Source organism: Lithobates pipiens, unplaced genomic scaffold (genome assembly GCF_037356315.1).
Source record: "Lithobates pipiens isolate NorthernLeopardFrog02 unplaced genomic scaffold, aLitPip1_a1.2 Scaffold_18, whole genome shotgun sequence".
NCBI classification, from domain to species: Eukaryota; Metazoa; Chordata; class Amphibia; order Anura; family Ranidae; genus Lithobates; species Lithobates pipiens.
Window position 1 is genome coordinate 591,406,937 of NW_027507758.1, and position 25,877 is coordinate 591,432,813.

At 45.5% G+C, this 25,877-nt stretch overlaps 2 protein-coding genes across 4 annotated transcripts in view; one reads left to right on the forward strand and one right to left on the reverse strand.

Moving 5' to 3' along the window:
- Positions 1-25,877, forward strand: part of LOC143989146 (fucolectin-like) — a 565,918-nt gene that overhangs the window by 444,697 nt on the left and 95,344 nt on the right. The window lies entirely within an intron of this gene.
- LOC143989147 (fucolectin-4-like) overlaps positions 1-25,877 on the reverse strand; it is a 378,380-nt gene that overhangs the window by 134,020 nt on the left and 218,483 nt on the right. For 2 of the 3 annotated variants that reach the window (XM_077489174.1, XM_077489172.1), the window contains exons 3-4: positions 20,752-21,049; positions 10,376-10,642 (exon numbers count right to left, since the gene is read on the reverse strand). The exons of the other annotated variant lie outside the window; for it this stretch is intronic. In XM_077489174.1, the coding sequence (XP_077345300.1) occupies positions 10,492-10,642; positions 20,752-21,049 (449 nt within the window). In that variant the 3' untranslated portion in view covers positions 10,376-10,491. Of the gene's footprint in view, positions 1-10,375; positions 10,643-20,751; positions 21,050-25,877 lie in introns of those variants that run through there. 3 annotated transcript variants of the gene reach the window in all.

Here is a 25,877-nt window from a genome sequence, read left to right on the forward strand (position 1 = left end):
CAGGCAGTGAGGGTCAGTTTAAACAGTTGCTGTTACTATTAGTTCCACAAAGGTTCTTTTCAGGACTGGTATCAGTGGTATGGTAATAGGCTTGTACACGTATAATATTCTTTCTTCCAAATATAGAAAGAATATTATACTTGACTGCTGCCCTTCTGCTGCAGTCTGCTAATCATTCACAACTCACTTGTTCCACAAAGCTCTTTATCAGGACTGGTAACTTGGTCTGTGTAGGGTGCTACAGTACATAGGGTTGAGTGCGGTACAGCCTGCTGTTCTGTAAGGACCACTATCGGTCCACAATAGATAGGGTTGAGGTGCACCACTGCTGACCGCTGCCCTATACTGCAGCAGTCCTTCAGCAGTATAGGGACTGACGTACAGTCTGCTAATCAGTCACACACAACCTACTTGGTCCACAAAGGTCCTTATAAGGCCTGGTAACTTGGTGAAGGGTGCTACAGTACATAGGGTTGAGTGCGGTACAGTCTGCTGTTCTGTAAGGACCGCTATCGGTCCACAATACATAGGGTTGAGGTGCACCACTGCTGACCGCTGCCCTATACTGCAGCAGTCCTTCAGCAGTATAGGGACTGACGTACAGTCTGCTAATCAGTCACACACAACCTACTTGGTCCACAAAGGTCCTTATAAGGACTGGTAACTTGGTGAAGGGTGCTACAGTACATAGGGTTGAGTGCGGTACAGTCTGCTGTTCTGTAAGGACCGCTATCGGTCCACAATACATAGGGTGCACCCCCAAAGACACTACCACCAACAACACCACCACCACCACATACCTTCCGCTTGAGTCACAAGAATTATTTTCCGATCCATATCAAGAGGACATTTCTGATGCGCAGCCACTCTTGGTATTGGATCAGGAAGAGGAGGTAGCAACAACCGCTACTCAGCAGTCTGACGACAGTACCCAGATCAGCCCAAGGAGGAGGTTGGTCCCCGGTGTTGCTGCCTACTCCGAGATCTCTACTTATAGCGGTGGGGAAGGTGACGTTGATGATGACGTGTCTAGTGATGTCACGTGGGTGCCCACAAGAGAGGAAGAGGAGGGGAGTTCAGAGGGAGATATGGACCAGCAGATAGGGAGGAGAAGCAGGAATAACTTACATTGCACAGGAGGGACAAAGCAGACTGCAAATGTATCAGGAGTGAGTCATCGACCATGTACGGTCACATCTGGCGCTCCCAGGACACAGTGTGGGCTTTTTTTAACGTGTCCGCTGCTGACAATAGCGTTGCCATCTGCAATCTTTGCAGTGAACGCATTAGTCGCGGTAAGCCCAACACTCACCTAGGGACGACCGCCTTAAGAAGGCACATGGGCAGCCATCACCGAGCCGAGTGGGAGCAACGGAACACACAAAGCCACACTGCAGGCTCTCACCGTCCAGCCTTGTCTTCTACTTCTCCTTCTCCTCTCTCCTCACAATTGTCCTCCACTCCACCTTCCATCACGCCAAGCTCACATTTTTCTGCAAAAAGGCAGGCTTCCGTGGGCCTAATGTTTGAGCGTAAAAAATGATGACGCCGGATAACCCTCTTGCCCAACGGTTGACGGCTGGCTTGTCAGAACTGATAGCCCGCCAACTACTGCCATATAAACTGGTGGACTCGGAGGCCTTTCGCAAATTTGTGGCCATTGGAACACCACAATGGAAGGTCCCAGGAAGGAAGTATTTCTCTGAGAAGGGCATCCCAGAGCTATATGGCCATGTTCAGCGGCAAGTGAATGTATCTCTGGCCCACAGTGTCGGTGCCAAGATACATCTGACCACAGACACGTGGTCTAGCAAACACGGGCAGGGAAGGTATATCACTTTTACTGCCCACTGGGTGAACCTTCTGACGACGGTCAAGCATGTAACCCGTGGCACCCGTGTAGATTTGGTTTTACCGCAACGGATTGCATGCAGGCCTGACTCTTCTTCTCCTCCTCCTCCTACTCCATCCTCCTCCCTCTCCTCCTCAGCTGCCTCCTCCTTTTCTGCTGCTAGCGTCTCTTCCGCTGCACCGCCCAAGCTCCCCAGAAACTATTCCACATGCCAGGTGAGACGTTGCCATGCCGTGCTGCGTCTGTTGTGCCTGGAAGCCAAGAGCCACACTGGCCCGGTGTTGTAAAATTTCATGCGACCCGTGAATTTCGCTCACCCCGTCACTTCCGGTGAAGCTCCGTCATTCGAACAGCTGACGGCGGGCCTTTACTGCGCATGTGTCAATCCCCTGCCCTTAACAGCGCAAGTGACGGGGTGAGCGAATTTCACAGGTCACAGCTAATTTTATTACACCGGTCTAGGTATGATGTGATCTGCCATAGGCTCATCACTGATCTGTATACTAAACCACCTCTCATGTAAACACACACAATAACCTACCGTCACACCACTTCAAACGACTGCAATACACTGAACTCAGGACGACGCACAACGTCGCAAAAGAATCCTCTGGAAAGTTCTAATTCGGAATCCTCAGTCGCCATCTTGTAAAAGGGCATATACCCCAACTTAATTTTAACTTAAAATAATAGCTTTCAAATTTCTCGGCACTAGAATCATACAGAATGCATAACGATCGTTACGGTAGCCTATGGGGTGACAGTATCCTGTACAACCAATAGCGTGGCGCTAAGGTAATTTGCTGTGACCTGTGAAATTCGCTCACCCCGTCACTTCCTTGGCGCATGCGCAGTAAAGGCCCGCCGTCAGCTGTTACGGGCGGGGACATTCTCACCATCTGTTCAGCTCCGCCCGCCCACCCGCAAGTCTCCGCCCACTCGAGGCTATAATTTTTCTCCACCGTGAGAATAAATCTACAGCGCATGCGCTGTTAAGGGCAGGGGATTGACACATGCGCAGTAAAGGCCCGCCGTCAGCTGTTCGAATGACGGAGCCTCACCGGAAGTGACGGGGTGAGCGAAAATCACGGGTCGCATGAAATTTTACAACACCGGCACTCCTTTCAGCTTTGCGTTCACAGGCAGATCAGTGGCTAACACCGCTCAATTTGACAGTTGGTAAAGTGGTGTGTGACAACGGTGCCAATCTGCTTAGCGCATTGAAACAGGGCAAAATCACGCACGTGCCATGCATGGCACACGTCTTAAACTTGGTCGTGCAGCGATTCGTTGTCAAATACCCTGGGGTCCAGGACATCTTGCGGCAGGCAAGGAAAATCTCGGCCCATTTCAGAAGATCTTACACGGCCATGGCTCGCCTTGCTGACATTCAGCGGCGACACAATCTGCCGGCCAGACGTCTTATTTGCGATTGCCCGACACGATGGAACTCAACCTTCTATATGCTTGATAGGCTGCTCCAGCAGAAACGTGCAGTTAACGTCTACCTGTATGAACTCTGTGAAAGAAACGGTTCTGGGGAGCTGGGTTTTTTTTCACCGCTCCAGTGGCTGCTCATGCGCGACACATGCAGACTTCTGCAGCCATTTAAGGAGATCACCAAACTGGTCAGTCGCAGCCATGGCGCCATCAGTGACATGGTACCTTATGCCTTCTTTATGGAGCGTGCATTGCGTCGTGTCATTGATCAGGCTGTGGAGGAGCAGGAGCGGGAAGATGAGGAAGTCGCAATGCTGGATGAATTCCCAGGGGGGGCTACTCTATCTGAGACAAGTCGACAACAGGAGTCTGAAGAGGAGTCAGAGGAGGATGGTGCCGGGGCAGATGAGGAGGAGCAAGAAGAGCATGCTTTAAACCTTTCTGGGATCCCTGTTGTGCGTGGATGGGGAGAGGAGAATGAAGAGGACGACATTATCCTGGATGATGAGCAGGAGCCAGGCCACCACACCGCTTCCACTTTAGTGCAAATGGGGGCCTTCATGCTCCAGTGTTTTAATAGGGACCCCCGTATAAAAAGCATAAGGGTCAAGGACCAGTACTGGGTGGCAATGTACTTAGACCCCCGGTACAAACACAAAATGGCGGAAATGTTACTGCCGTCACAGAGGGCTGTCAGAATGCAGCACTTCCAGGCCTTGCTTCGAGAAATGCTGCATTCTGCTTTTGCGTGCGCTGGCAGAGGAGCAATTCCCACTCCCAGAGAAGGATTTGCGGGTACCAATCCAACAGCGCCTGCAAGAAGAGGCCGGTTTGAAGATGTGTTGGTGACTTTGGATGTGAGGTCATTCTTTCAGCCGACTCATCGACAGGTGTCATCCGGATCCAGCATCAGGGAATGCCTAGACAATCAGGTGTCCAACTACATTGGGTTAACGGCCGATGTGGACACTCTGAGGAGTGATGAACCCCTGGACTACTGGGTGGGCAGGCTTGACCTCTGGCCAGAGCTTGCCCAATTTGCAATGGAACTGTTGGCTTGCCCCTCATCCAGTGTCCTGTCCGAAAGGACGTTCAGCGCAGCAGGGGGGATCGTGACCGATAAGCGTACTCGCCTAGCTCACGACAGTGTTAACTACATTTCTAAAAATGAATGAGGCATGGATCTCAGAGGAATTCAACACATGTGACCAGTAGACCATGTATATGTCTATAAACATTTTTTTAATCAAGCACACAGACCTTCTTTCTTCATTTGGCTCATTTCCTTGTCCCAAAAAAGCACACCGTACTATATGCCCCTGCCCTCCTCTTTGAAGAGGTTGAGCGGTGTCATATTTCTACTGGGGCTGCTTATGAGGGGATCACACCATCCCTGTGCTGTGCTGACTTCCTCCTGGGGGTTCTTATTATGAGGGGATCACACCATCCCTGTGCTGTGCTGAGTTTCTCCTGGGCCTGCTTATTATGAGGGGACCACACCATCCCTGTGCTGTGCTGAGTTTCTCCTGGGCCTGCTTATTATGAGGGGATCACACCATCCCTGTGCTGTGCTGACTTCCTCCTGGGGGTCCTTATTATGAGGGGATCACACCATCCCTGTGCTGTGCTGACTTCCTCCTGGGGGTTCTTATTATGAGGGGATCACACCATCCCTGTGCTGTGCTGACTTCCTCCTGGGGGTTCTTATTATGAGGGAATCACACTATCCCTGTGCTGTGCTGAGTTTCCCATGGGCCTGCTTATTTTGGGGGGTTCACATCATCCCTGTGCTGTGCTGAGTTTCTCCTGGGGGTTCTTATTATGAGGGGATCACACCATCCCTGTGCTGTGCTGAGTTTCTCCTGGGCCTGCTTATTATGAGGGGATCACACCATCCCTGTGCTGTGCTGAGTTTCTCCTGGGCCTGCTTATTATGAGGGGATCACACCATCCCTGTGCTGTGCTGACTTCCTCCTGGGGGTTCTTATTATGAGGGGATCACACCATCCCTGTGCTGTGCTGACTTCCTCCTGGGGGTTCTTATTATGAGGGGATCACACCATCCCCGTGCTGTGCTGAGTTTCTCCTGGGCCTGCTTATTATGAGGGGATCACACCATCCCTGTGCTGTGCTGAGTTTCTCCTGGGCCTGCTTATTATGAGGGGAATCACACCATCCCTGTGCTGTGCTGAGTTTCTCCTGGGCCTGCTTATTATGAGGTGATCACACCATCCCTGTGCTGTGCTGAGTTTCTCCTGGGCCTGCTTATTATGAGGGGATCACACCATCCCTGTGCTGTGCTGACTTCCTCCTGGGGGTTCTTATTATGAGGGGATCGCACCATCCCTGTGCTGTGCTGACTTCCTCCTGGGGGTTCTTACGGTGCTGCTGTCAGTGCTGTATATCACGGTGCTGGTGTGAGTGCTGTATGTCACGCTGCTGATGTCAGTGCTCTCTGACACGGTGCTGCTGTCAGTGCTGTATATCACGGTGCTGATGTCAGTGCTGTATGTCACGCTTCTGATGTCCGTGATCTCTATCACGGTGCTGCTGTCAGTGCTGTATATCACGGTGCTGATGTCAGTGCTGTATGTCACGCTTCTGATGTCAGTGCTCTCTATCACGGTGCTGCTGTCAGTGCTGTATATCACGGTGCTGATGTCAGTGCTGTATGTCACGCTTCTGATGTCAGTGCTCTCTATCACGGTGCTGCTGTCAGTGCTGTATATCACAGTGCTGGTGTGAGTGATTTATGTCACGCTGCTGATGTCAGTGCTCTCTATCACGGTGCTGCTGTCATGTCTGTATATCACGGTGCTGGTGTGAGTGATTTATGTCACGCTGCTGAAGTCAGTGCTCTCTATCACGGTGTTGCTGTCAATGCTGTATGTCACGGTGCTGGTGTTAATGCTTTATGTCACGCTGCTGATGTCAGTGCTCTCTATCACGGTGCTGTTGTCAGAAGACTCTATCACGGTGCAGTTGTCATTGCTGTATGTGACGCTGCTGGTGATCATCTCCTGCACCCTCTTCTTTGCCTACCCTGGTCCCTGACCTTCCCTCTCCTCCATTGCCTTCATGCGCTCCACAGTCCTGAATTGTCAGAACAATTTCCCATATAAAAAAAGAATGCTTGTAGTTATCAATCCCAAATTCACCTCATACATGTGTTATGTCATTGGCCATGTGGTGGGACTATGTTTGCCCAGCTAATAATTATTTTGTGGCTGCAAATTTGACCTAAAGGTTTGCGAAGTTCGCCTCCCATTGAAGTCAATGGGGCCCGCCGCGAACGTTCCGTTTCGCGAACTATCGGCCGCGTTCGCGGTCCACGTTCATGAAACGTCCCGTCGGAAGTTCGTCCATCACTAAGGCCGCGTACACATGGGCGGACTGTTCGCCCAACTTTGTCCAACAACAGTCCGCTCGTGTGTGGGCTTCAGCGGACAGTTTCAGCGGACTGTCTGACGAACAAAGTCTTACGGAATTTACGTAAAACTGTTCGCTGAAACTTGGTTTCAGCGGACAGTCCGCCCGTGTGTGTGACAGTCCGCTTTACTTTCGAAATGAGCGAACTGTTCCCGCCCGGAGAAAAGTCTGCTCATTTCGAGCGCGTCTCCAGGTAGGCGGGGCGTCGCCGCCTGGTATGAACTTAAAGGGGAACCTCAACGCCGAAAAAAATCGGCGTGGGGGTCCCCCCCAAGTCCACAACAGACCCTTGTCCGAGCACGCTACCCGGCCGGCCAGGAAAGGGGGGCGAGCGAGCGCGCCCCCCCCCCTGAGCCGTACCAGGCCGCGTGCCCTCAACATGGGGGGGTGCCTTGGGGAAGGGGGGGCCGCGCGGCCCCCCCACCCCAAAGCACCTTGTCCCCATGTTGATGAGGACAAGGGCCTCTTCCCGACAACCCTGGCCGTTGGTTGTCGGGGTCTGCGGGCTGGGGGGCTTATCGGAATCCGGGAGCCCCCTTTAATAAGGGGGCCCACGGATACCGGCCCCCCACCCTATGTGAATGAGTATGGGGTACAATGTACCCCTACCCATTCACCTGTAAAATAAAAGTACCCAAAAAAAAACACAACACACGAGATAAAATATTTTATTGCACAGCTCCGGGGGTCTTCCGTCTTCGGGGGTCTTCTCGCCGGACTCCTCCGCTATCTTCTTGTAGCTCTTTTGCTAGCGGAGGAGTCCGGCTTTCTTCCTCCCCGCCGCCGGCCTCTTCTCCCGACTTCGGGGGTCTTGTCCCCCTCTTCGGTTCTTCTGAAGGGGCAACGCGCCTTCTTATAGCTCTTTTACAGGCGGTGGCCCGGTCTTCTGTCGCCGCTGTCGCCGCCGCCTTCCGTTCTTCTTCTTCTTCTTCAACGGCCAAGGTTGTCGGGAAGAGGCCCTTGTCCTCATCAACATGCCGGCCGGGTAGCGTGCTCGGACAAGGGTCTGTTGTGGACTTGGGGGGAACCCCCACGCCGATTTTTTTTCGGCGTTGGGGTTCCCCTTTAAGTCCATTCCAGGCGGCGGATTCCGCGACGTCTCCGTCGCGGGCCCCGCCTGCCTTCACACGCGCTCGAAATGAGCGGACTGTCCTCCGCGTGTGTGGGCGAGTCCGTTCATTTCAAAAGTTGCGCGGACTTAGTACGACGAACTTAGTTTGCCGTATTAGTCCGCTCAAAAAGTGCCGTGTGTGGGCAAGTTCGTTCATTCAAAAGTTTGAGCGGACTGTTTGACGAACTTAGTTTGGGCAGACAGTCCGCCCGTGTGTACGCGGCCTAAGTAAGATACAATTTTCTGTTTTGCACTCTTGAAGGTGGTGGAGCACTTAGAGGGGCACTATTCGACTGGTTGTATGTTTCACAGTACCAATTTGGGACATTTAATAACATTTCTGTTGGATTTTTAACTAATTATTGGTTTATGCACTATTGCACTTTATTCACCTTTGTATGGTGTATGAAATTAATTTATTTAATTGTATATATTTTTATGAATTGGTATAATTTTCTCTTTTGTCACAAGACACAAAAAATAATTTACTATTTATTTTACTCATGTATTCATTTATTTGTTTATTTTTATTCACACTGCAAAATAGATTGTTTTACTCTGTATAGTCTATTTTAAGAATTTATTGATGGCTGGAGTTATAATAACATTTAAAGAGACAGCACGTCTATTTGCCTTATAAGGTTTGTATATCTGGTATTCGGATATTGGGTTGCTGCAGTCTTTGCAGATGAGTGTTTGACACAGAGCACAGGTGGTTGGACACAATCATGGGTTTAAATAAGGTGATGAGGAGGCAACATATCAGATCATGGGCGTCCGCAGGTAGGGGCAAGGGGGGTCAAGTGCCCCCCCCTGGAATTGGGGATCAGATATTAAATTCAGCACAGTTACATTGCTATCGGGGCTTCCTGCCCGCTCCTTTCCTTCCCTATTGGCCATAACTGAGGACCAATCAAAGGAGACTAGAAGAGGAGAGCATTGTGGGACATGTAGTCCCAAAGATTGCTAGCCCCATTTTCCACAGGGAGGAGGCTATAGCTTGATCAAGAGAGAGATTAAGAGACTGCAACCTGGAAAAAAGCTGAGGGAGAGAGTGCTACAGGACAAAGAATAGAATGAGGAGTGTGCCGAGTGGAAGCCAGAGAGACCAGGGTACGGACATGCTACACTACTGACTAGAGTTGCCCTGGGGGACCCAGAATGATCAATCATCCAGCCAGAGGGATCACTGCTGTAGTTTTGCTAGCTCTGGTAAAAGGGCCTGTTGGTCATTACCCATTACTTATCTTAGGAACTGTACTACGTCTGCAGTCTGACTATGATAATGTGATAATGAAATTGTCGAAAAGGGGCGGTGCATGGGTGACCCTAAAATGATGCCCCCCCCTGAAAAAAGTTCTGCGGACACCCATGTATCAGATCACTTTTTTTTTTCACTCTGCAAGTACCCTGCAACTGCATGCATCTGCTGGGTCCAAGTTGTAAGAAAGCAGCACAATGCTGCCTACATTTTAACCCCTTGGTTGCTGTACTGAACAAGGTTGCAGGGCACTTAAAAAGTGGCCACATTCACTTGAATGGGTCATGCATGGCAGGTGCTACACCCACCAACCATGACAGGGGATATAACTCCTGCTGCTGCGACTGCAACATGTGAACATCCCTGGCCGCTGTAGCTAAAGGGGGTGTGGTTGGGTGAAAACACCTCTTAACTATGGAGTTTTATCTACCCCCCAGACTGAAAATGTAAATGAAACCTTACTGTTGAGTGCATCTGCAACGTTCCTGGGTTAGCTGCGCTTTGCTATAGACTTTCTATTATATCCTGCAGGTGTGGCGCACTTTCTGAAAGCACACCAAAACTCCTACATTCAGAAAGTGCACCAAACCTGCAGGATATAATAGAAATCTAGGGCTAACCACAGCAAACACTGAGGAAAGCTGCAGGTACACTGTACTGCACCCCTGATGTGGGTAAACTGCAACACATCAGTGTGAAAGCAGCCCTATACTATTATGTCCAGTGTATTGTATCACACTGACCTGAAGATCTCTTCTTTCCTGCTGCTGGCACCACTCTGTAGCACACTAGCCAGGATGAGATATGGAGCGCAGTTGGTATCACTCTGCATGGGACAGGAGCTGTCACTACAGAGGAGGCATCGGCATATGCAGCCCTTGCTCCCTACTACACCTCCAAATTTACAAGTGGCCCCTCAACATTGCACTCTGATGCTCTTGGTGGGTCAACAAGCCCAGACCTTGATCTACCAGTCCCCTGTCTGATCTGTTGGTAGACCACGATCTATAGGTTGCTGACCCTGGATAGATGTTATGGTTCTCTCTTGGCATTGGTAATGAGAGCAACAAGGTCAGGATCTGGAATATTAGTTCCGCTACCTCCTTTTTAGTAATAAACCACTACTATTTTAAATATTACTTATTCCGATCAGACCCCTAAACATTTTCAATGCACGGCATCCTTTTTAATACACCCCCTGCAGTTAAATCCAACACACATACCATGTTTCCTCTATACTGGAACACAGCGAATTCTGATAACACATTTGACAACACACACATAATGCTGAACATTGTTTATTAAGCAGTATTTGATTATTCAAATTATTGACACATAAGGCAATCAATTATAACTTTAATTATTGTATTAAGCTGTTGCTCTTTTTAAGCGGTCCTTTCAGTTAGTGTCGTTGGTCCAGACTTCAACTTCGCATAATTGAAGAAATTCGGTCTTTCCACGTATAATTATATTGACGTATCTGCCAGTCATGCCATGACAGTAGAAGGTATGTGTTGCTCCATCTGGGATAGAGGTAATCACCGCACACCTGTGAAGTTAAATTCTTAATATCAATAATGACAGTCACAGTAATATGCCTGTATTTTTTTATTTTAAAAAGCAACATGATAATATGTAAAGCAGAATAACTCAATTAAAGATAAAATAGAAAAGCAGGTTTTCCTGCAAAGCTTCAAAGGTATCCAATCTACAAACTGCAAAGATCTCCAAATCTGCCATTTTCCCCCACTGTACTTTTTTTGACCACTAGATATCTTTTTTCAGGTTAAAGGGGTTGTAAAAGTTCATTTAAAAAAATAAAAATAAATAAACATGTCATACTTACCTCCACTATGCAGCTCGTTTTGCACAAAGTGGCCCCAATCCTCCTGTTCTGGGGTGCCACAGGGGCTCTCTCGGCTCCTCCCCGCAATAGCTAACCCCCTCAAAAAGCTCTTTCTGGAGGGGGTTACCTTGCGGGCGTGCTTCTGTCTCATACGCTCTGCGTCCATAGACACAGAGTGTATGTCTTGGTCCCACCCACTGGCAGCCACTTCATTTGGATTTGATTGACAGCAGCGTGAGCCAATGGCTGCACCCCCATAGGATGCATTAAGGTGAAAAAAAGGAAGGTTTACAGACCCTTTAAGTGACAATCATCATCATAATCCCACCTCCAATGAGCCCAGACTGCCATAGACACGTCCCCTGTGGCAGCCTCATTATTCAGCCTACACTCAGAGTATTACAGCATTAAGGACCGCCCCCTGCAGCTGCTAAAGAAGGAAAAGTATAAGGGCCCTTAACATCATTGGATAGGTCAGGAGCTCACTGGAAAAGAAAAATGCATAAACACATACCTAGCCAAAACAGCTTTACTTGTTTTGGATTTGTATAGATATTTTTAAGTGGATGAACACCAGGACATTTACCTCAGCAGTGGCTACCCTTCATTTTTTCTTGTTTCATTGTGCCTCAACATGCTGACTGTTGTGATTTTTGAGAGCCCCCAAGGCATTTGGTCCAGGTAGTAGGTTTGTATGAATTCTATGTATATAGACCTCTACATTAAAATTCTAAACAAAAAAGGCATCAGCCACCATCCCCTCAACTTCATTCTCCATGTGTCAGCCCAGGATTTTTTTCCCCATCTGGAGTTATTGAGATTATCAAGGATCTGCTCCCCTGGACAAGATGATTGATGAAGGATTTACATTGTGGGGCTCTTAATTTTTATTTATTTATTTATTTTTTTAAATATAGGACATTTCAAAGTTTACCTTTTGTTTATTTAACATTAACTTTTTTTGTGAATGAGTGGGGTAGGGGTATTAAGGTCCTACCTTTTTTTTAAGGGGAGTTCACAATTCTGATAAGCTCACTTGCCTGCAGATCCTTACAACCACTGGTACAAGGTTGTTGGGAAAAAGCCTTTGTAGTTATTAACATGAAATGTGTTGTGTTTGGCAGGGTGGTCCACCTGTCAATGTACCCTCCCCTTGTAGAGGGCATGGTTCAGATGGTTCAGGAAGGAGCACAATAATGCTTGCTTTTTCCTGTTTTTTTGTGGGGTATCCTCTCAAAATCCAAACCAGACCTTAAGGGTCTGGTATGAATTTGTGAAGGTTTCCACACTTTTTCAGTTTTTTTTTTGTATGGGGTTCTGTGACAAACCCAACCAGAAGAGGGGGTTTTGGAGAGGACTAGGGGCAAGCCTAATGCGCAGTTCCAGGGAGCCGGGGCAGTTGACCCCTCTCTCCAGCAACAAGTTGACGTAGTGAAACTCCTACTCCCAGCTGAAGCACTGGCAACAGGCAGCGTGTCACTGGCCTCTGCCTAGCACCTATAGTGTCTCCATGGTTTCAGGGTCTCCGCGACCTCTGTCCTAAACCTACTGATGACAAATTTTCCCTGCGGTCCTTGATCTTGAGATCATGTGGACCATCTGTGTGGGTTCACTCTGTCCTATGGATGTCCAGACAAGGTGGAGGGCTGGGAACTTTTTAGTTCACTTTTGATGGGGAGAGAAATGTGACCGACTCAACCAGGACAGAGGCTTTTGGAGAGGACTAGGGGCAAGCCTCCTACCCATTGACTTTGGGCCCTGGTATTTGAGGGACCTACAAGCATTTAGGAAGAGGTCCTCTTATATAATGCAAAAATACATTATTACATTAAACAGTCAAGGAAGCCATGATGGTCTCTGGCAACTTGAAACACAGTGAACAGAAGTATGTGAAAAGAAATCAGGTTAATGAGATTTGGACAACCCTGGGTCTTAAATGCTGTTGCTGGATAGTCTGAGGTGGGATGAGATCACTGTTTGTTATGTGTTTATTGTTAAGGTTATTGAAAACTCTGTTTTTTTCCTTTAAATGTAGCAAACATGTTATACTTACCTGCTCTGTTGCATTAGATTTGAACAGAGCAGCCCCTCCATCCTGTTCAGTGCCCCCACAGCAAGAAGCTTGCTATGGGGGCACCCAAGCTGAGTCACAGCTCCCTGTGACCATTCAGACATGGAGCCTTGACTTAGCTCCACCTTCTCTCTCACTTGATTGGCTAGCTGATTTTGATTGGCAGCAGCAGCATTGACATGACATGTGTGATGACATCATGTGGCCAAGCCCTTAATGCATTTTGTCACCTGACCTTGACTTCCTCAAAGGGAAGACTTCTTCTAAGGCAGGGATCTCCAAACTACTGCCCTCCAGCTGTTGTGAAACTGCACATCCCATGAGGCATTGTAAAACTCTGTCTTTCACAGACACGACTAGGCATGATGGGAATTGTAGTTTCTGAACAACTGGAGCGGTTTGGAGACCCCTGTTCTATGGTGACACTGCACTAAATTGTCTGCAACAGCCTGCAACAAACCAAACTGACTTTGTCTAACAGTTCACATTAAAAAGGGATTTCATTTGCACACATTTGCAAATACATGCGTAAGCTACAGCAGCCATGTGAACTGTTAAACATGACAATTTGCTTTGCTGCAGGCTGGCTGGTAAGTGAGCTGGGAATTTTTGTTTATTGTTTTTTTGACATGCCTCACCCTCCCATGTGCTCCTTGCTGCAAATGCCAGTTATATGTTGTTGTGGTTGCCATTCTTTGTAATGTTGGTGAATTGGTGAGGGGACTCACTGCATACCTTCTTTGCCGTTGTGCTATTTCTGAGTGTCCAGTGCATTCTTGTACTTTTAAGAAGGGGTGGGTTCCCTCCAGGCAAACCTGCCCTTAAATGATCCATTATTATATGCAGGTATGTGCTCCGAGTAAGGAGACTCTCAAAATTACAAAGGACTACAGTACCCTGCGGTGCTGTGGCCACTGCAGCTTACGCATGAATTTGCAAATGTGTGCAAAAAAAAAATCCCTTTGGTTTTAAAGTGAACTGTTAGCCCTTGTACACACGGTCGGACATTCCGACAACCAAATCCGTCAAATTTTTTCCGACGGATTTTGTCCAAAACTGTTGCATACACACAGTCGGACAAAGTTGTCAGAAAATCCGATCGTACTTAACGTGATGACGTTATTTCATTAGGACGGGACTACGTTCAGGCTAGTAGCCAATAGCTTTGGTCGAGGAATTTGATCTGAGCATGCGTGGCTCTTTGTCCGATCAGAATTCTCTACACATGATCGGACAAAGTCCGATCGGATCATGTTGTCAGAAAATTTTATAGCCCAGCTGGAAAACTTGATCCGTCGGATACTCCGACGGAAACAGTCCGATGGAGCCCACACACTGTTGGATTATCCCGACAACACGGTCCTATCTGACATTGTCCATCGGAATGTCCGACCATGTGTACAAGGGCTTAGACAGGTCAATTCAGTTTGTTGCAGGCTGGCAGGTAAGTGAGCTGGGAATGTTTGTTGTTTGTTGACATGTTTCTTACTAGATACCTTGGACTTTATACTTTCCAAACAGGGGTCATTTTAGGGCCTCAAGATATGAGATACAGTAGGCCTTCAGTATATCAGCACTGATCAATTTTCAAATATATACAGTATATCATAGATTGTACACTGATTTGAATGCTGATTTGGGTTATTTTTTACTTAAGACATGTAGCAGAATTCATTTGAAATTTTTTATAACAAAATAAAAAAAAATGTCTTAATTTTTGGAAAATTTTTTCGTTTATGCAGCAAAAAAAAAAAGAAATCCACTGGAAATTAAATACCACATAAAAAAGCTCATCTGTCTCAAAATATAAAATGTAATTTGGGTACAGTGTTACATGACTAATTGTCATTCAAAGTTTGACAGCGCTGAAAACATAACCATTTGATATCTAGAAAGTTGTATCCCCTTCATGACCAGAGTATTTTTTGCTACTCAGCATTGTGGTATTTTAACTGACAATTGTGCAGCCATGCAACACTGTATGCAAATAATTTATATATATATATATATTTTTTTTTTTTTTACACAGAAAGAGCTTTCTTTTGGTTTTACTTGATCGCCACTGGGTTTTTTGATTATTTATTATAAAAATTAAAAAAAGACTGAAAATAATAATAATAATAATAAATATTGGAGTGTTTTCCAGCATGAATGGCCTGTGTAAGGTCATGATACAGCACCTCAATTGCATTTAAGTCCGGGCTTTGACTAGGTCACTCCAAAGCCTAAATTTTGCTTTGTTTGAACCATTTGTATGCAGTGAGTCCCCTCACCAATTCACCAACATTACAAGGAATGACAACCACAACAATATATAACTGGCATTTGCAGCAATGAGCACATGGGAGGGTGAGGCATGTCAAAAAACAAACAAAAATTCCCAGCTCACTTACCAGCCAGCCTGCAGCAAAAAAATGGTCCTGTCTAACAGTTCACATGCCTTCTGCAGCTTACGCATGTATTTGCAAATGTGTGCAAATGAAATCCCTTTTTAACGTGAACTGTTAGACAAGGTTCAGTGACTCAGGGCTGGCTGACTCATCCTAGCAGCCTCTCTGGTGCCTCCAACCATTTTCTAGGACATTGGAGAATGTTCTAGACAGAGGATGGAAGCTAGGAGCAGCTGCTTGGAATATTTATGAGAAGCCAATCCTCAGTAAAGGGCTGGCAGGGGCAGGCCACCTCATAAATAGGCATGAGTCATGCCAGCAGGAGGCAATCAGGTGGAAGATGGATATGGAGTGCTGATGAGGCTGTCTGTGGCCCTTAAGGGTTCCCCCCTAGCCTGGGGGGGGGGGGGTGACATCAGGCTGGGGCTCTCGTGCTGGAAGTATTCTACCAATAACACATGGAGGAAGCCCTTTCTGAAGGCACGGGAGCTAGGAGAGAGGACAGCAGGAGCAGGTCAGCACATCTGGAAGATCTCCTGCGAGTCAGCCGGGTTAGCTGGTGAGTGTCAGTCTGGAGGACCGTTGGGACAAGTTAGCCTGGAGGGCTAGTGAAAGGGGCAGAGGTGTTGCTGGGAGCAGTAGCCAAAGGAGTGATACAAGCTGGAGACTGTTCTTTTGAAGAGGTGGAGCTGTATATAGAGACTGTACATAGAGACTGTATATAGGAAAAGTTGTCCCTGAAGTTTGTTGTTGAAGTCAATGGGCATTCCATAATCCCATCATCTCCCATCTCTATCCAAGTTATTACCCTCAATAAATAACAAAAACAAAGTCATGGACTGTTCTCTGACTCTGAAGTGCCTGTGAAAATTTGGTGTGCCTGGTTGTTCAGGGTGGGGGATCCTAGTTCATCTACGGTCCACTGCATTAAAATGAAAAGAAAGAAAGGTGCCTCTAAGTGCAGAAGTAAAACTTTATATTTTACAAAAGGGTTAAGAACACTTGCAAAAGGGTGGATGGGTAGGAGCACATCATATTAGTTATATGGCAGGTGGTTCGGCATTCTGGTAGTCCCAAGGAGTCTCAGTGATATCCTTTAGGTGTAATTCTATGGCAGCATATTCTGAAGTGGCCGACATATGGAAGCCACAACTCTCCTGGATATTGGGAAGACAGCTAGGCTGTCTGAGACAGCATGGAAGCCGAATTCAGGAAGTGACGTCAGCAGGAAGGGACCAGCAACCAGCGTGGACAGCAAGCCAGAAGTGAACAGGCGACGTGTTTCGAAATAGCCAATTGGTTCCTTTCTCAAGCAATGACTCAGCATTAACAGCACAGTCACTCAGCAGGTTTCCGGCAAAATCATTGGCTAAAATATGCTGCCAAGTTAGGGTGCACCCATGCGCACCCTAAACCCGGAAGAAGTCCAATTCACATACATGTACGTGACTGTGTCTGCACCTGCTGCCTGCTCACAGTATATTTACTGTGAGAGATTTGGTTAAAATCTCTCTCTCTCTGCCTCTCACTTTCTCTCTCTCTCTCTCGCTCTCTGCCTCTCTCTCTCTCAAATTCAAATAATCTTTATTGGCAGGACCAAATACATGTTAGCATTGCCAAAGCAGTTGAGTTTGTATAGGAAAAAGGGGAAAGGGTAATGGGTAATATAAACGGGAATGGGCATAAGTCTCTGTAAAGGATTTTTAAGTCCTCAGTTTTTCACGCTCCTCTCAGTCGGTGACACAATGTCACATATTGGGCAGCTATCTTCACCATTTGCTCCTCTTCTCCAAGTAGAAATTGGAGTTTCCTCTTCTCTTCTATAGAAGTGCTCTCTCTGTCTTTCTCTGCCTCTGTCTCTCTCCGCCTCTGCCTCTCTCCGCCTCTGTCTCACTCTGCCTCTGTCTCTCCCCCCCTCTCTCTGCCTCTGTCTCTCCCCCCCCTCTCTCTGCCTCTGTCGCTCTGCCTGTCTCTGTCTCTCTCTCCCACTCTCTGCCTCTCTCTTCTCTCTCTCTGCCCCTTTCTCTGTCTGACTCTGTCTCTCTCTCTGCCTCTGTCTCTCTCTCTGCCTCTGCCTGTCTTTCTCTCTGCCTCTGTCTCACTCTCTGCCTCTCGCTCTCTGCCTCTCTCGCTCTCTGCCTCTCTTCTCTCGCTCTCTGCCTCTCTTCTCTCTCTGCCTCTCTCCTCTCGCTCTCTGCCTCTCTTCTCTCTCTGCCTCTCTCTTCTGTCTCTCTCTGCCTCTCCCCAGTCCGTGTTCATGTTCCTCCTCACCTGCTTGTCCTGCATGGGAGGGAGGAGGGAGTGGGAGGTGGAGGAAGGGGAGGTGGAGTAGAAGACGGAGGCAGCTTTTCATTACTGTTCTGGCCGCCATTTACAGTGTCCGGCGCACTGTGATTGGGCGTATGGGGGTCATGTGCAAAGGTGGGACTTCAGCCCCACGCCACACATGACTCTCATACCCCCAATCACAGGGTTCTGAACACTGTAGATGGCGGCCGGAGCGCTGGGGACACATGAAATGAAATTTAGGAGGAGGCAGCCAGTAGTGACACTACTGGCACGAAATTGCACCTCCCTAAATGTCGCGCCTCGGGCCACGGCACCCCCCGCGCTACACCACTGCAAGGAGGTGGCTGCCACTTCCTGGGCTTATCTCTATTATTCATATCTGACAGGCTTATTGTGCTCCAGCAGAATAGCTTCCAGTGTTTGATGCTGGACTCAGCTGCTCTCAGCCCCTTCATATGTAGAGTTGGTGTAGATACTATGCCCGCCTCGGTGAAGTTGTTATGAGGGTGAGGGCCGCACTAGGGTGACACCATTGCATGCTCAGCTCTGAGTCCTCACACAGACTGCCATTCTTTGCCCTCCTTTGTCTTTCTCTTTGTGCTCTCTCCCTTATGTCTGTGGTCTGGTTGTTGTGGCAGTTCATCTGCTTCTCATTGCATAATCCAGCCCCCGACCTCTCCCCCTTGTCATCTGTGCAAGTGATCAAAAATAAATGTGGAGCACTATCACACAAGGGCAGAGCACACGCACTCCACTGACACACATGATGCGCAAACCGTGCCAAGAAGGGATGGTTGGCTCACTACGTCTGCTGCTTTCCAGCTCTAGCAAGTGATTGAATGGGAGTGTGAGCACTGGCGTGATGTACAAGGTATATCTGAGTGCAGGGGCTGGGGGATGTATAAGGTGTATGTGAGTGTGGGCACTGTGGGGGCTGGGGTGCATAGGAGTGAAGGCACTCTGGGGTTTTATAAGTTATACTGTATGTGTATATGAGCACAGGGGGGGTGTACAAGGTGAGATTGTGGGCACTGGGGGTGTACAGGATGTGAATGTGGGTACGAGGGGGGCTGGGGTTATAAGGTTCATGGGAGTGCAAGCACTGGGGGGCTTTACAGGTTATATGTGGGTGACTTAACTTATGGTGTGCTTGCACTTTTTACAAAGTTGCCAAATTTGTGGATTTCAACTTTACCACTTGCTGACCGCTGTCAGCACATATACGTCGGCAGAATGGCACGGCTGGTCAAAGTAACGTACCTGTACGGTACTTTGAATTTCCTGCCATGCACGCGCGGCGAGCTCCGTGACCATGCCTGTGGGACCCCATCGCTGCTGGGATACCAACGATCATGTCACTGAGCTGAAGAACGGGGCGATGCCAATGTAAACAGCATCTCCCCGTTCTGCCTAGTGACAAGACACTGATCGTCTGCTCCCTGTCATCGGGAGCAGCGATCAGTGTCATGTCACTGCTAGCTCATCCCCCAGACAGTTAGAATCCCTGCCCAGGACACACTTAACCCCTCCCCGCCCCCTAGTGGTTAACCCCTTCACTGACAGTGACATTTTTACAGTAATCAATGCAATTTTATAGCATTTATCGCTTTATTAATGCCAATGGTCTCAAAAATATGTCAAAATTGTCAGATGTGTCCGCAATAATGTCGCAGTCATGATAAAATCGCTGATCGCCGCCATTACTAGTAAAGAAAAAAATTATTAATAAAAATGCCATAAAACTATCCCCTATTTTGTAGAAGCTATAACTTTAGCGCAAACCAATCAATAAACGCTTATTGCGATTTTTTTTAACCAAAAATATGTAGAAGAATACATATCGGCCTAAACGGAGGAAAAAAAAATATGTTTTTTATATCTTTTTGGGGGATATTTATTATAGCAAAAAGTAAAAAATAAGGCTGGCCAGCTGACCATTTCACTTGGACCATTCACACAAGTAGGATTACAGGCATGCCCATTGCCACAGAACCATACACAAGGTAATCAAGGTCTATTCACATTCATCACAAAATTTCTTTGGCTTTACTTCAGTTACATATCACACAGTCCACCATTATTTGGTGGCTCTGTTTTTTTTTTTTTTTTTGTTTTGTTTTTTGGGCTTTATTTTATGTTGGTACATTTACACATACACCTTTCCTGGCTTTAGTTTTTCAGCCAACACATCTCATGCCATCACAGCAATCACCACCATTTATCACTTTACTAATTTACAGCTATATGGCTTATTTCATATGGTTTCATTTTTCATATTTTTTGCAAAGCAATGAGCAGCCCGCTCAATTATAGATTCACATGGTCATGACATGGTCACCTGGTCTTTACCTGTTTGCTGTCTCTGGTTTGGATGGGACTCCTCACTTCAGCCCCAGGGGATATGATCATCCTTGTCTTCCCTTGGATTTAAGGTCAGGCGCCACCATTGGGCCGCATTGTAAGTTACACACCTTTATTTTGAGAGATTGTTCTCCATCTAAAGGATATCTTATATATTCAATTCATAGATATTTTTGATTTAATTTCAGAGCATTTACTCCTGATGATTAGTATGAGCCATGAAACGTGCGTCAAGTTACATTGAACTAATGCTTTGGCAAGTTTAGCTCACCATGAGCAATCCATTTATATTCATTGAATTTATATGAATGAATGAGTGTTTTTATGTAATTGTCATGCTGATTATGTTTTACCTTACTTTGTTTAATAAATATATATTTTTAAGTGTGAGTGGCGTCCTATTAGATTGGCACTCTCTATAGTTTGATAGGTTATTAATATATAATTTTATGGAATTATTTGATTAAGGTATCCATTCAAGTGATCTGCCTCACTCAAAGTCACAATTCTCCTTTACTTTTCTGCTGCTTGACATTATTTTTATTAAGTTGTTATGGGTAAAGTTCCATTTTAAGTAATGAGAAAGTTATCAAAGCCCCATAGCAGAAATGCAAAAACTTCTCTGGTCCATAAGGTGTACAGTATATAGAAATGAGAGCAGAAGTAGTTAAAGGTGAATAATATGCAAACATCATCCTTACCTGGGATTATGGTTTCCATTGTCACTCAGAGAGTCCCCAATGAGAATTTCAGCACCATTTATTCTAGAACCATATTTGTCTCTGTTAGTGACTTTGATGTAGGCAATTTTGTATGGTTTCAGGAGGTCCACCCTCCACCAAGGAGACAGTTGTTTGTGTGTATGTGAGCAGGAACCATGGATAAATTCTGGATCCTGGTTCCCATCTATTGCATTTATTGCTGCTGACTGGAAGCCCCAGTGGTAATCATCTAGAATTGTGCACATAGTTGCTCGACCTTGAAGGGCAACATTCTGATCTATTAGACAATGTGAAAGTAGAGCAACATATTACTTAAATTTATAAACAGTAAGAGAGAGATATAATACAGGAGATATAGTGCAGAAGCACATGGGGGATTCTTAATAGCTTTTATCACTATAGAGATGTTTTTGTATTGTAGTAGACATTTTTTAGCTCCTCATATTTACCTGCACTGCCATTCATAGTCAGTGTGTTATTACTTGCCAATGATTAGCTGATTTCATGCTTGGACACAAAGGCAAGTGGTGGCCCATTCCAAACGCATGATCCAGTTTGGTTCAACATCCATATTTTAACACTGTTCTAGTTAATATGTGGCTGTTCATCAGATTAGGGTCCTTCCTTTTGGCTATGAGCCAGGGAAGAATTCAGCAGATGAAATACACCATCTCCAAGACCCACTTTAACCTACCTGGCGGTATGATTATTTCAGATTTTAGGTGCTGAAAGCGGTACAATTATTGTGCATGGAAATTTGGTGTTTTATATTGTAGTCCTGTAATTCTTATTAATAACTCACTTAAATCTGTCCAAACCAGAGTCTAGCAGACATCCCGGGTATGATAAAGTTTGAAAAATTCAATCATAAAATATAAGATAATAAATAACTATAAATAATTATACCAAATAATAATATAACAATAATAAAAATTATTTAATAATGTAATCAAATCAAAAACACTGAAATTTTCTCAGTTGCAGAATTGTCACTGTCATTACTTTTCAATATTTGATGACTGATCTCCCCACAAATTGCTATCGCTTAATTCGGCGAGTGATTCTAATTTATTATCGCTGTTTTCTAGCTGGTCTAAAACCATTTTTGATGTAAAGGGACCGTTTTGGTTGCTATGGACAATCTCCAGTTTCCAGGTATAAATAACAGTTTTTATAAGATAAAACTGCATGCAGGGCACTGGACAGAACACTAGGGACAAAGGGGATGTAATAATTACATACAGCAATGTAATCTGTAAAATTACATCATACTGTATGTAATGTGTGTGTTTAACTTTAATTTGGTGCCGTTCTCCGTCCCCGTGCGTCGCAACACTCGCAGGGAGCGGAGCTTGGCTCCGTGATAGATCGAGTGGAGCACGGCTCGCTCGTACAGCGTGGGGACATCACTGGATCCAGGGGACAAGGTAAGTAAACCTCTCCCTGCATTCAACGATGTGGTCCCGATTCTGGCTCGGGGGTTACCGCTTTTGGTACAAAATCTCCACCTCGAGCCAGACTCGGGAATACCACCAGGGGGGGTTAAGGAAACTTCTGGTAATTCCTACTTACATTACAAAAGTTGCCATCTATTCAGTTAGAAATGTAATATACCTTACAGTCAGTTCCATAGACTGGGTAGGAATTGCACAAATATTAGTGACTATATGACACAAGGGAAAATGTATAGAAAAAGGCTATAAAGCAGAGTATATTGGTGATGTCTCCAATAGGTATCTTGACAAATACCGTAGTGATAGGATAACCCCCATTCCCATAAAAAGTTGAGATTTCTCTACAAAATATATTACCAACTATAATAACCAATACTGGGAAATTAAAAATACTCTCCAAAAACATTGGCTCATCTTATTGCAAGATCCAGCCCTAACTAACATCTTACCCACAAGACCTAATACTTTGTTTAGGAGGGCTAGGAATATTAAAAATGGCATAGCACCCAGCAACTTAAAGGAGTCACCACTCAAGACAGGGAACATTCCTTGTAGGAACGATGATCCACACACCGGTTGTTGCTCTAAAAGAATCTTAATTTTATTAAACAGCCACAGTGTACAAATGCAGATAAAATCAGTTGGCGTGTTTCAGCCTATGAGACCTTAGTCATAACCCATTCTTTACCTGTTTTACATCCAACTATAAGGCTTGTGCGTTTATAAAGCATGACCAAAAAGAGTTTAAGGACAATAATAGGAAAGTCTACAAAATAAACCAGTTCATCACATGTGGCTCCCAATATGTTGTTTATGGATCGAGGTGCCCATGTGGCCTTATATTATGTGGGCCGTACTATCTGTACTATATGAACAAGGTTCAATGAACACAGGAGGTTCATTGAAAACGGCATCACAAAACATAGTGTACCAGGGAACTTTAGCATTCACCATAATGAAAACACTAATGGTCTGGAATTGTTTGGGATAGAAGCTATCTCTATGCATTTGCCAGAAGGAGAGAGATACTCCAAACAATGCCACAGAGCGACCTTTTTGATCTTCACTTTAAATGCCATGAGTCAAAGAGGGCTCAATGAGCAATTTGAGATTAGTACTATTATCTGATTACTGGTTTTGTTTCCCCCTCTACCCCCAGAGATTATCCAGTGAATTTGCCTACAGTTGATTGTGCACACTACAGGTATGTACATAGGGTGCATGCACATCAATGATTTGTGCGTGTGGGTGCACACATTTGTCCATATCTTGGTCACTTTACATTATACCAACTTTAGTTTTTCTTATGTTTGTTTTTTTATGTTTGTTACATACACATACATTTAGCAACAGGCTTTAAGTTATACATGAACACGCACATATAAGAGAATGCTCACCAACCCATGAGGGCATGCATATTACACATATGGAGTATGCAGAGATTGTTGTACATCCAGAACATAACCCAAACAAAAAAATAACTAAATTGTACATAGGTTGGCATGGGCAATGTTACACCAGCGACCCTTAATATCAGTGTACGTATTATTCTAAGCAGGTCATTCCAAAATATATGTTTTTAGAAAATCTATATTTTAAAAAAGTATATCCTTGAAAAAATATGTTTAAAGAATATATATAGAACACATAGAATATACTTATTGATTTTATATATCCTTTACATATAGAATTTTATATAATAACCCTAAAACCTCCCAAAATACTGATTATAAGGTTTTTTTCATCTATTTTATTTATTTATATTTTAAATCACATAAACGAATGATTACTAAGTGCACATTTTGGAGAGAAATAAGGGGTTAATAGAACAGAATGTGTACTATGACTAACAATCAAGTTGCCTTTTAAACATTAGCCATGTGTTTCTTGTGGAGAGTCCATCAGCTGGCAATGAACGAGTTAACAATCCCGATAATGATACTATATAAGGGCTCCCAAGACAGCACAGGGCAGACCTGAAGGATGGTACACCCTCTGAAATGAGTTGTCTTGGCAACTTGCAACGTTCCTTGTCAGCTTATTCTGCCAAGTATCACGTAATCGATATCGGGTAGGCAGACCTGGCTTTTCTGTCATCAGAGGATCCCCTCTGTGGGCGGGCACTTTGCATGCACTGCCAGCCTTCCTCTGACCCAGCCTGGAGCCTGGGCCACTGGGAAGTTTCCACAGCTTGACACAATCGCCCTTGCTTTATACTATACAACGTGAGTGCATTGTGTAAGTGTTTTATCTGTATTCAAATAAATGGTATTGCACAAGGAGCCGGTGCGCTCTGTCTTTTTGCTTGTATTTTTTTCAAAGGCCTTTCATAATAAGATAGTCTAAAATCCCCTTCTATACATGCATTACAAAAGAAAGGAATATTTATGTAAGAAAAAGGAACATTTCTTATCACATACTTACCTTCATTTTCCTATCCTGTTAGACTCCATGTCAGCATATGTTCAGGTAGTCCCTTTCTCTATCCCATAGGACCTCACTCCCAAAATGTTAAAGCTGAGCCAAAGCCTGTGTTCTGTATCTAGCCTACTTGTGACACTGGAAAGGCACCCATGTTGCCATGGAGTCAGGAAAGGAAAATTTGCATTTGATAGGAAATCTTCCTTTTTCCTGACTGACTCCATGGCAGCATATGTTCAGAAACTTACTAGCCAAAAAGACATGTCTTGCATATGGGGATAACAATTCACCCCGTATGAGTATAGACACTACCTGGACTAGGCAGAATGCCCCAAAAGTCCCTTGTAGTTTAAGGCACTGATGCTGGAAAACTACCCAACTGAGGAAAAATCCCTTGGAGAGGCTACCTTCATGACTGAGCCTTTACTCAAAATTGGACTAAACGTGATCCCATCTGAATCAGCAAGCCACCAAAGGGCCTTAAAGGCCCTGGTCCGGGCAAACTTCCTGGCTGATATGATAGCCCTTAAGCCCCATACACACTATCAGATTATCTGCTGAGTTTTTCCTTCAGATTTACCAAAACCATGTAGTAGAAAGGCCTGTCTGATTGCATACACATTGAAACTCCTAAGGTTTGTCCTCATATTATATGGTTTTGGTAAATCTGAAGGAAAAAGTCAGCAGATAATCTGATAGTGTGTATGGGGCTTTAGAGAGGGTTACTTTATGGTTCAGTCTACACTCAAGCTGGTGTAACCTGGGGGACAGGGAGCAGGTGCAAAGCTCCCTGTGATAAGCAGTCTTTCAGGCACAGATACCAAATCTAGTGAGGTAGTGACAAACAGTGCAGTGTTTATTGGTGATAAATACAAGTCTATATACAGGTGCTGTACAGTGTTTCAGAAAAACAAACAGAACAAAAATAGCCAAGCAAAAACCTAGCCATGTCTCGGAACTCCTGTTCGACTCGAACATTGCCTGTTCGCCTGTTCAGCGAACAGTGAACAATTTGGGCTGTTTGCGGCAAATTCGAAAAGCCGGAACACCCTGTACAAGTCTATGGGAGAAATCTAAAGTGTTAATTTTAAAGGCTAATATGCAAGTTACTGTCCTAAAAAGTGTTTGGGGACCCGGGTCCTGCCCCAGGGGACATGGATCAATGCAAAAAAAAGTTTTAAAAACTGCCGTTTTTTCAAGAGCAGTGATTTTAATAATGATTAAAGTGAA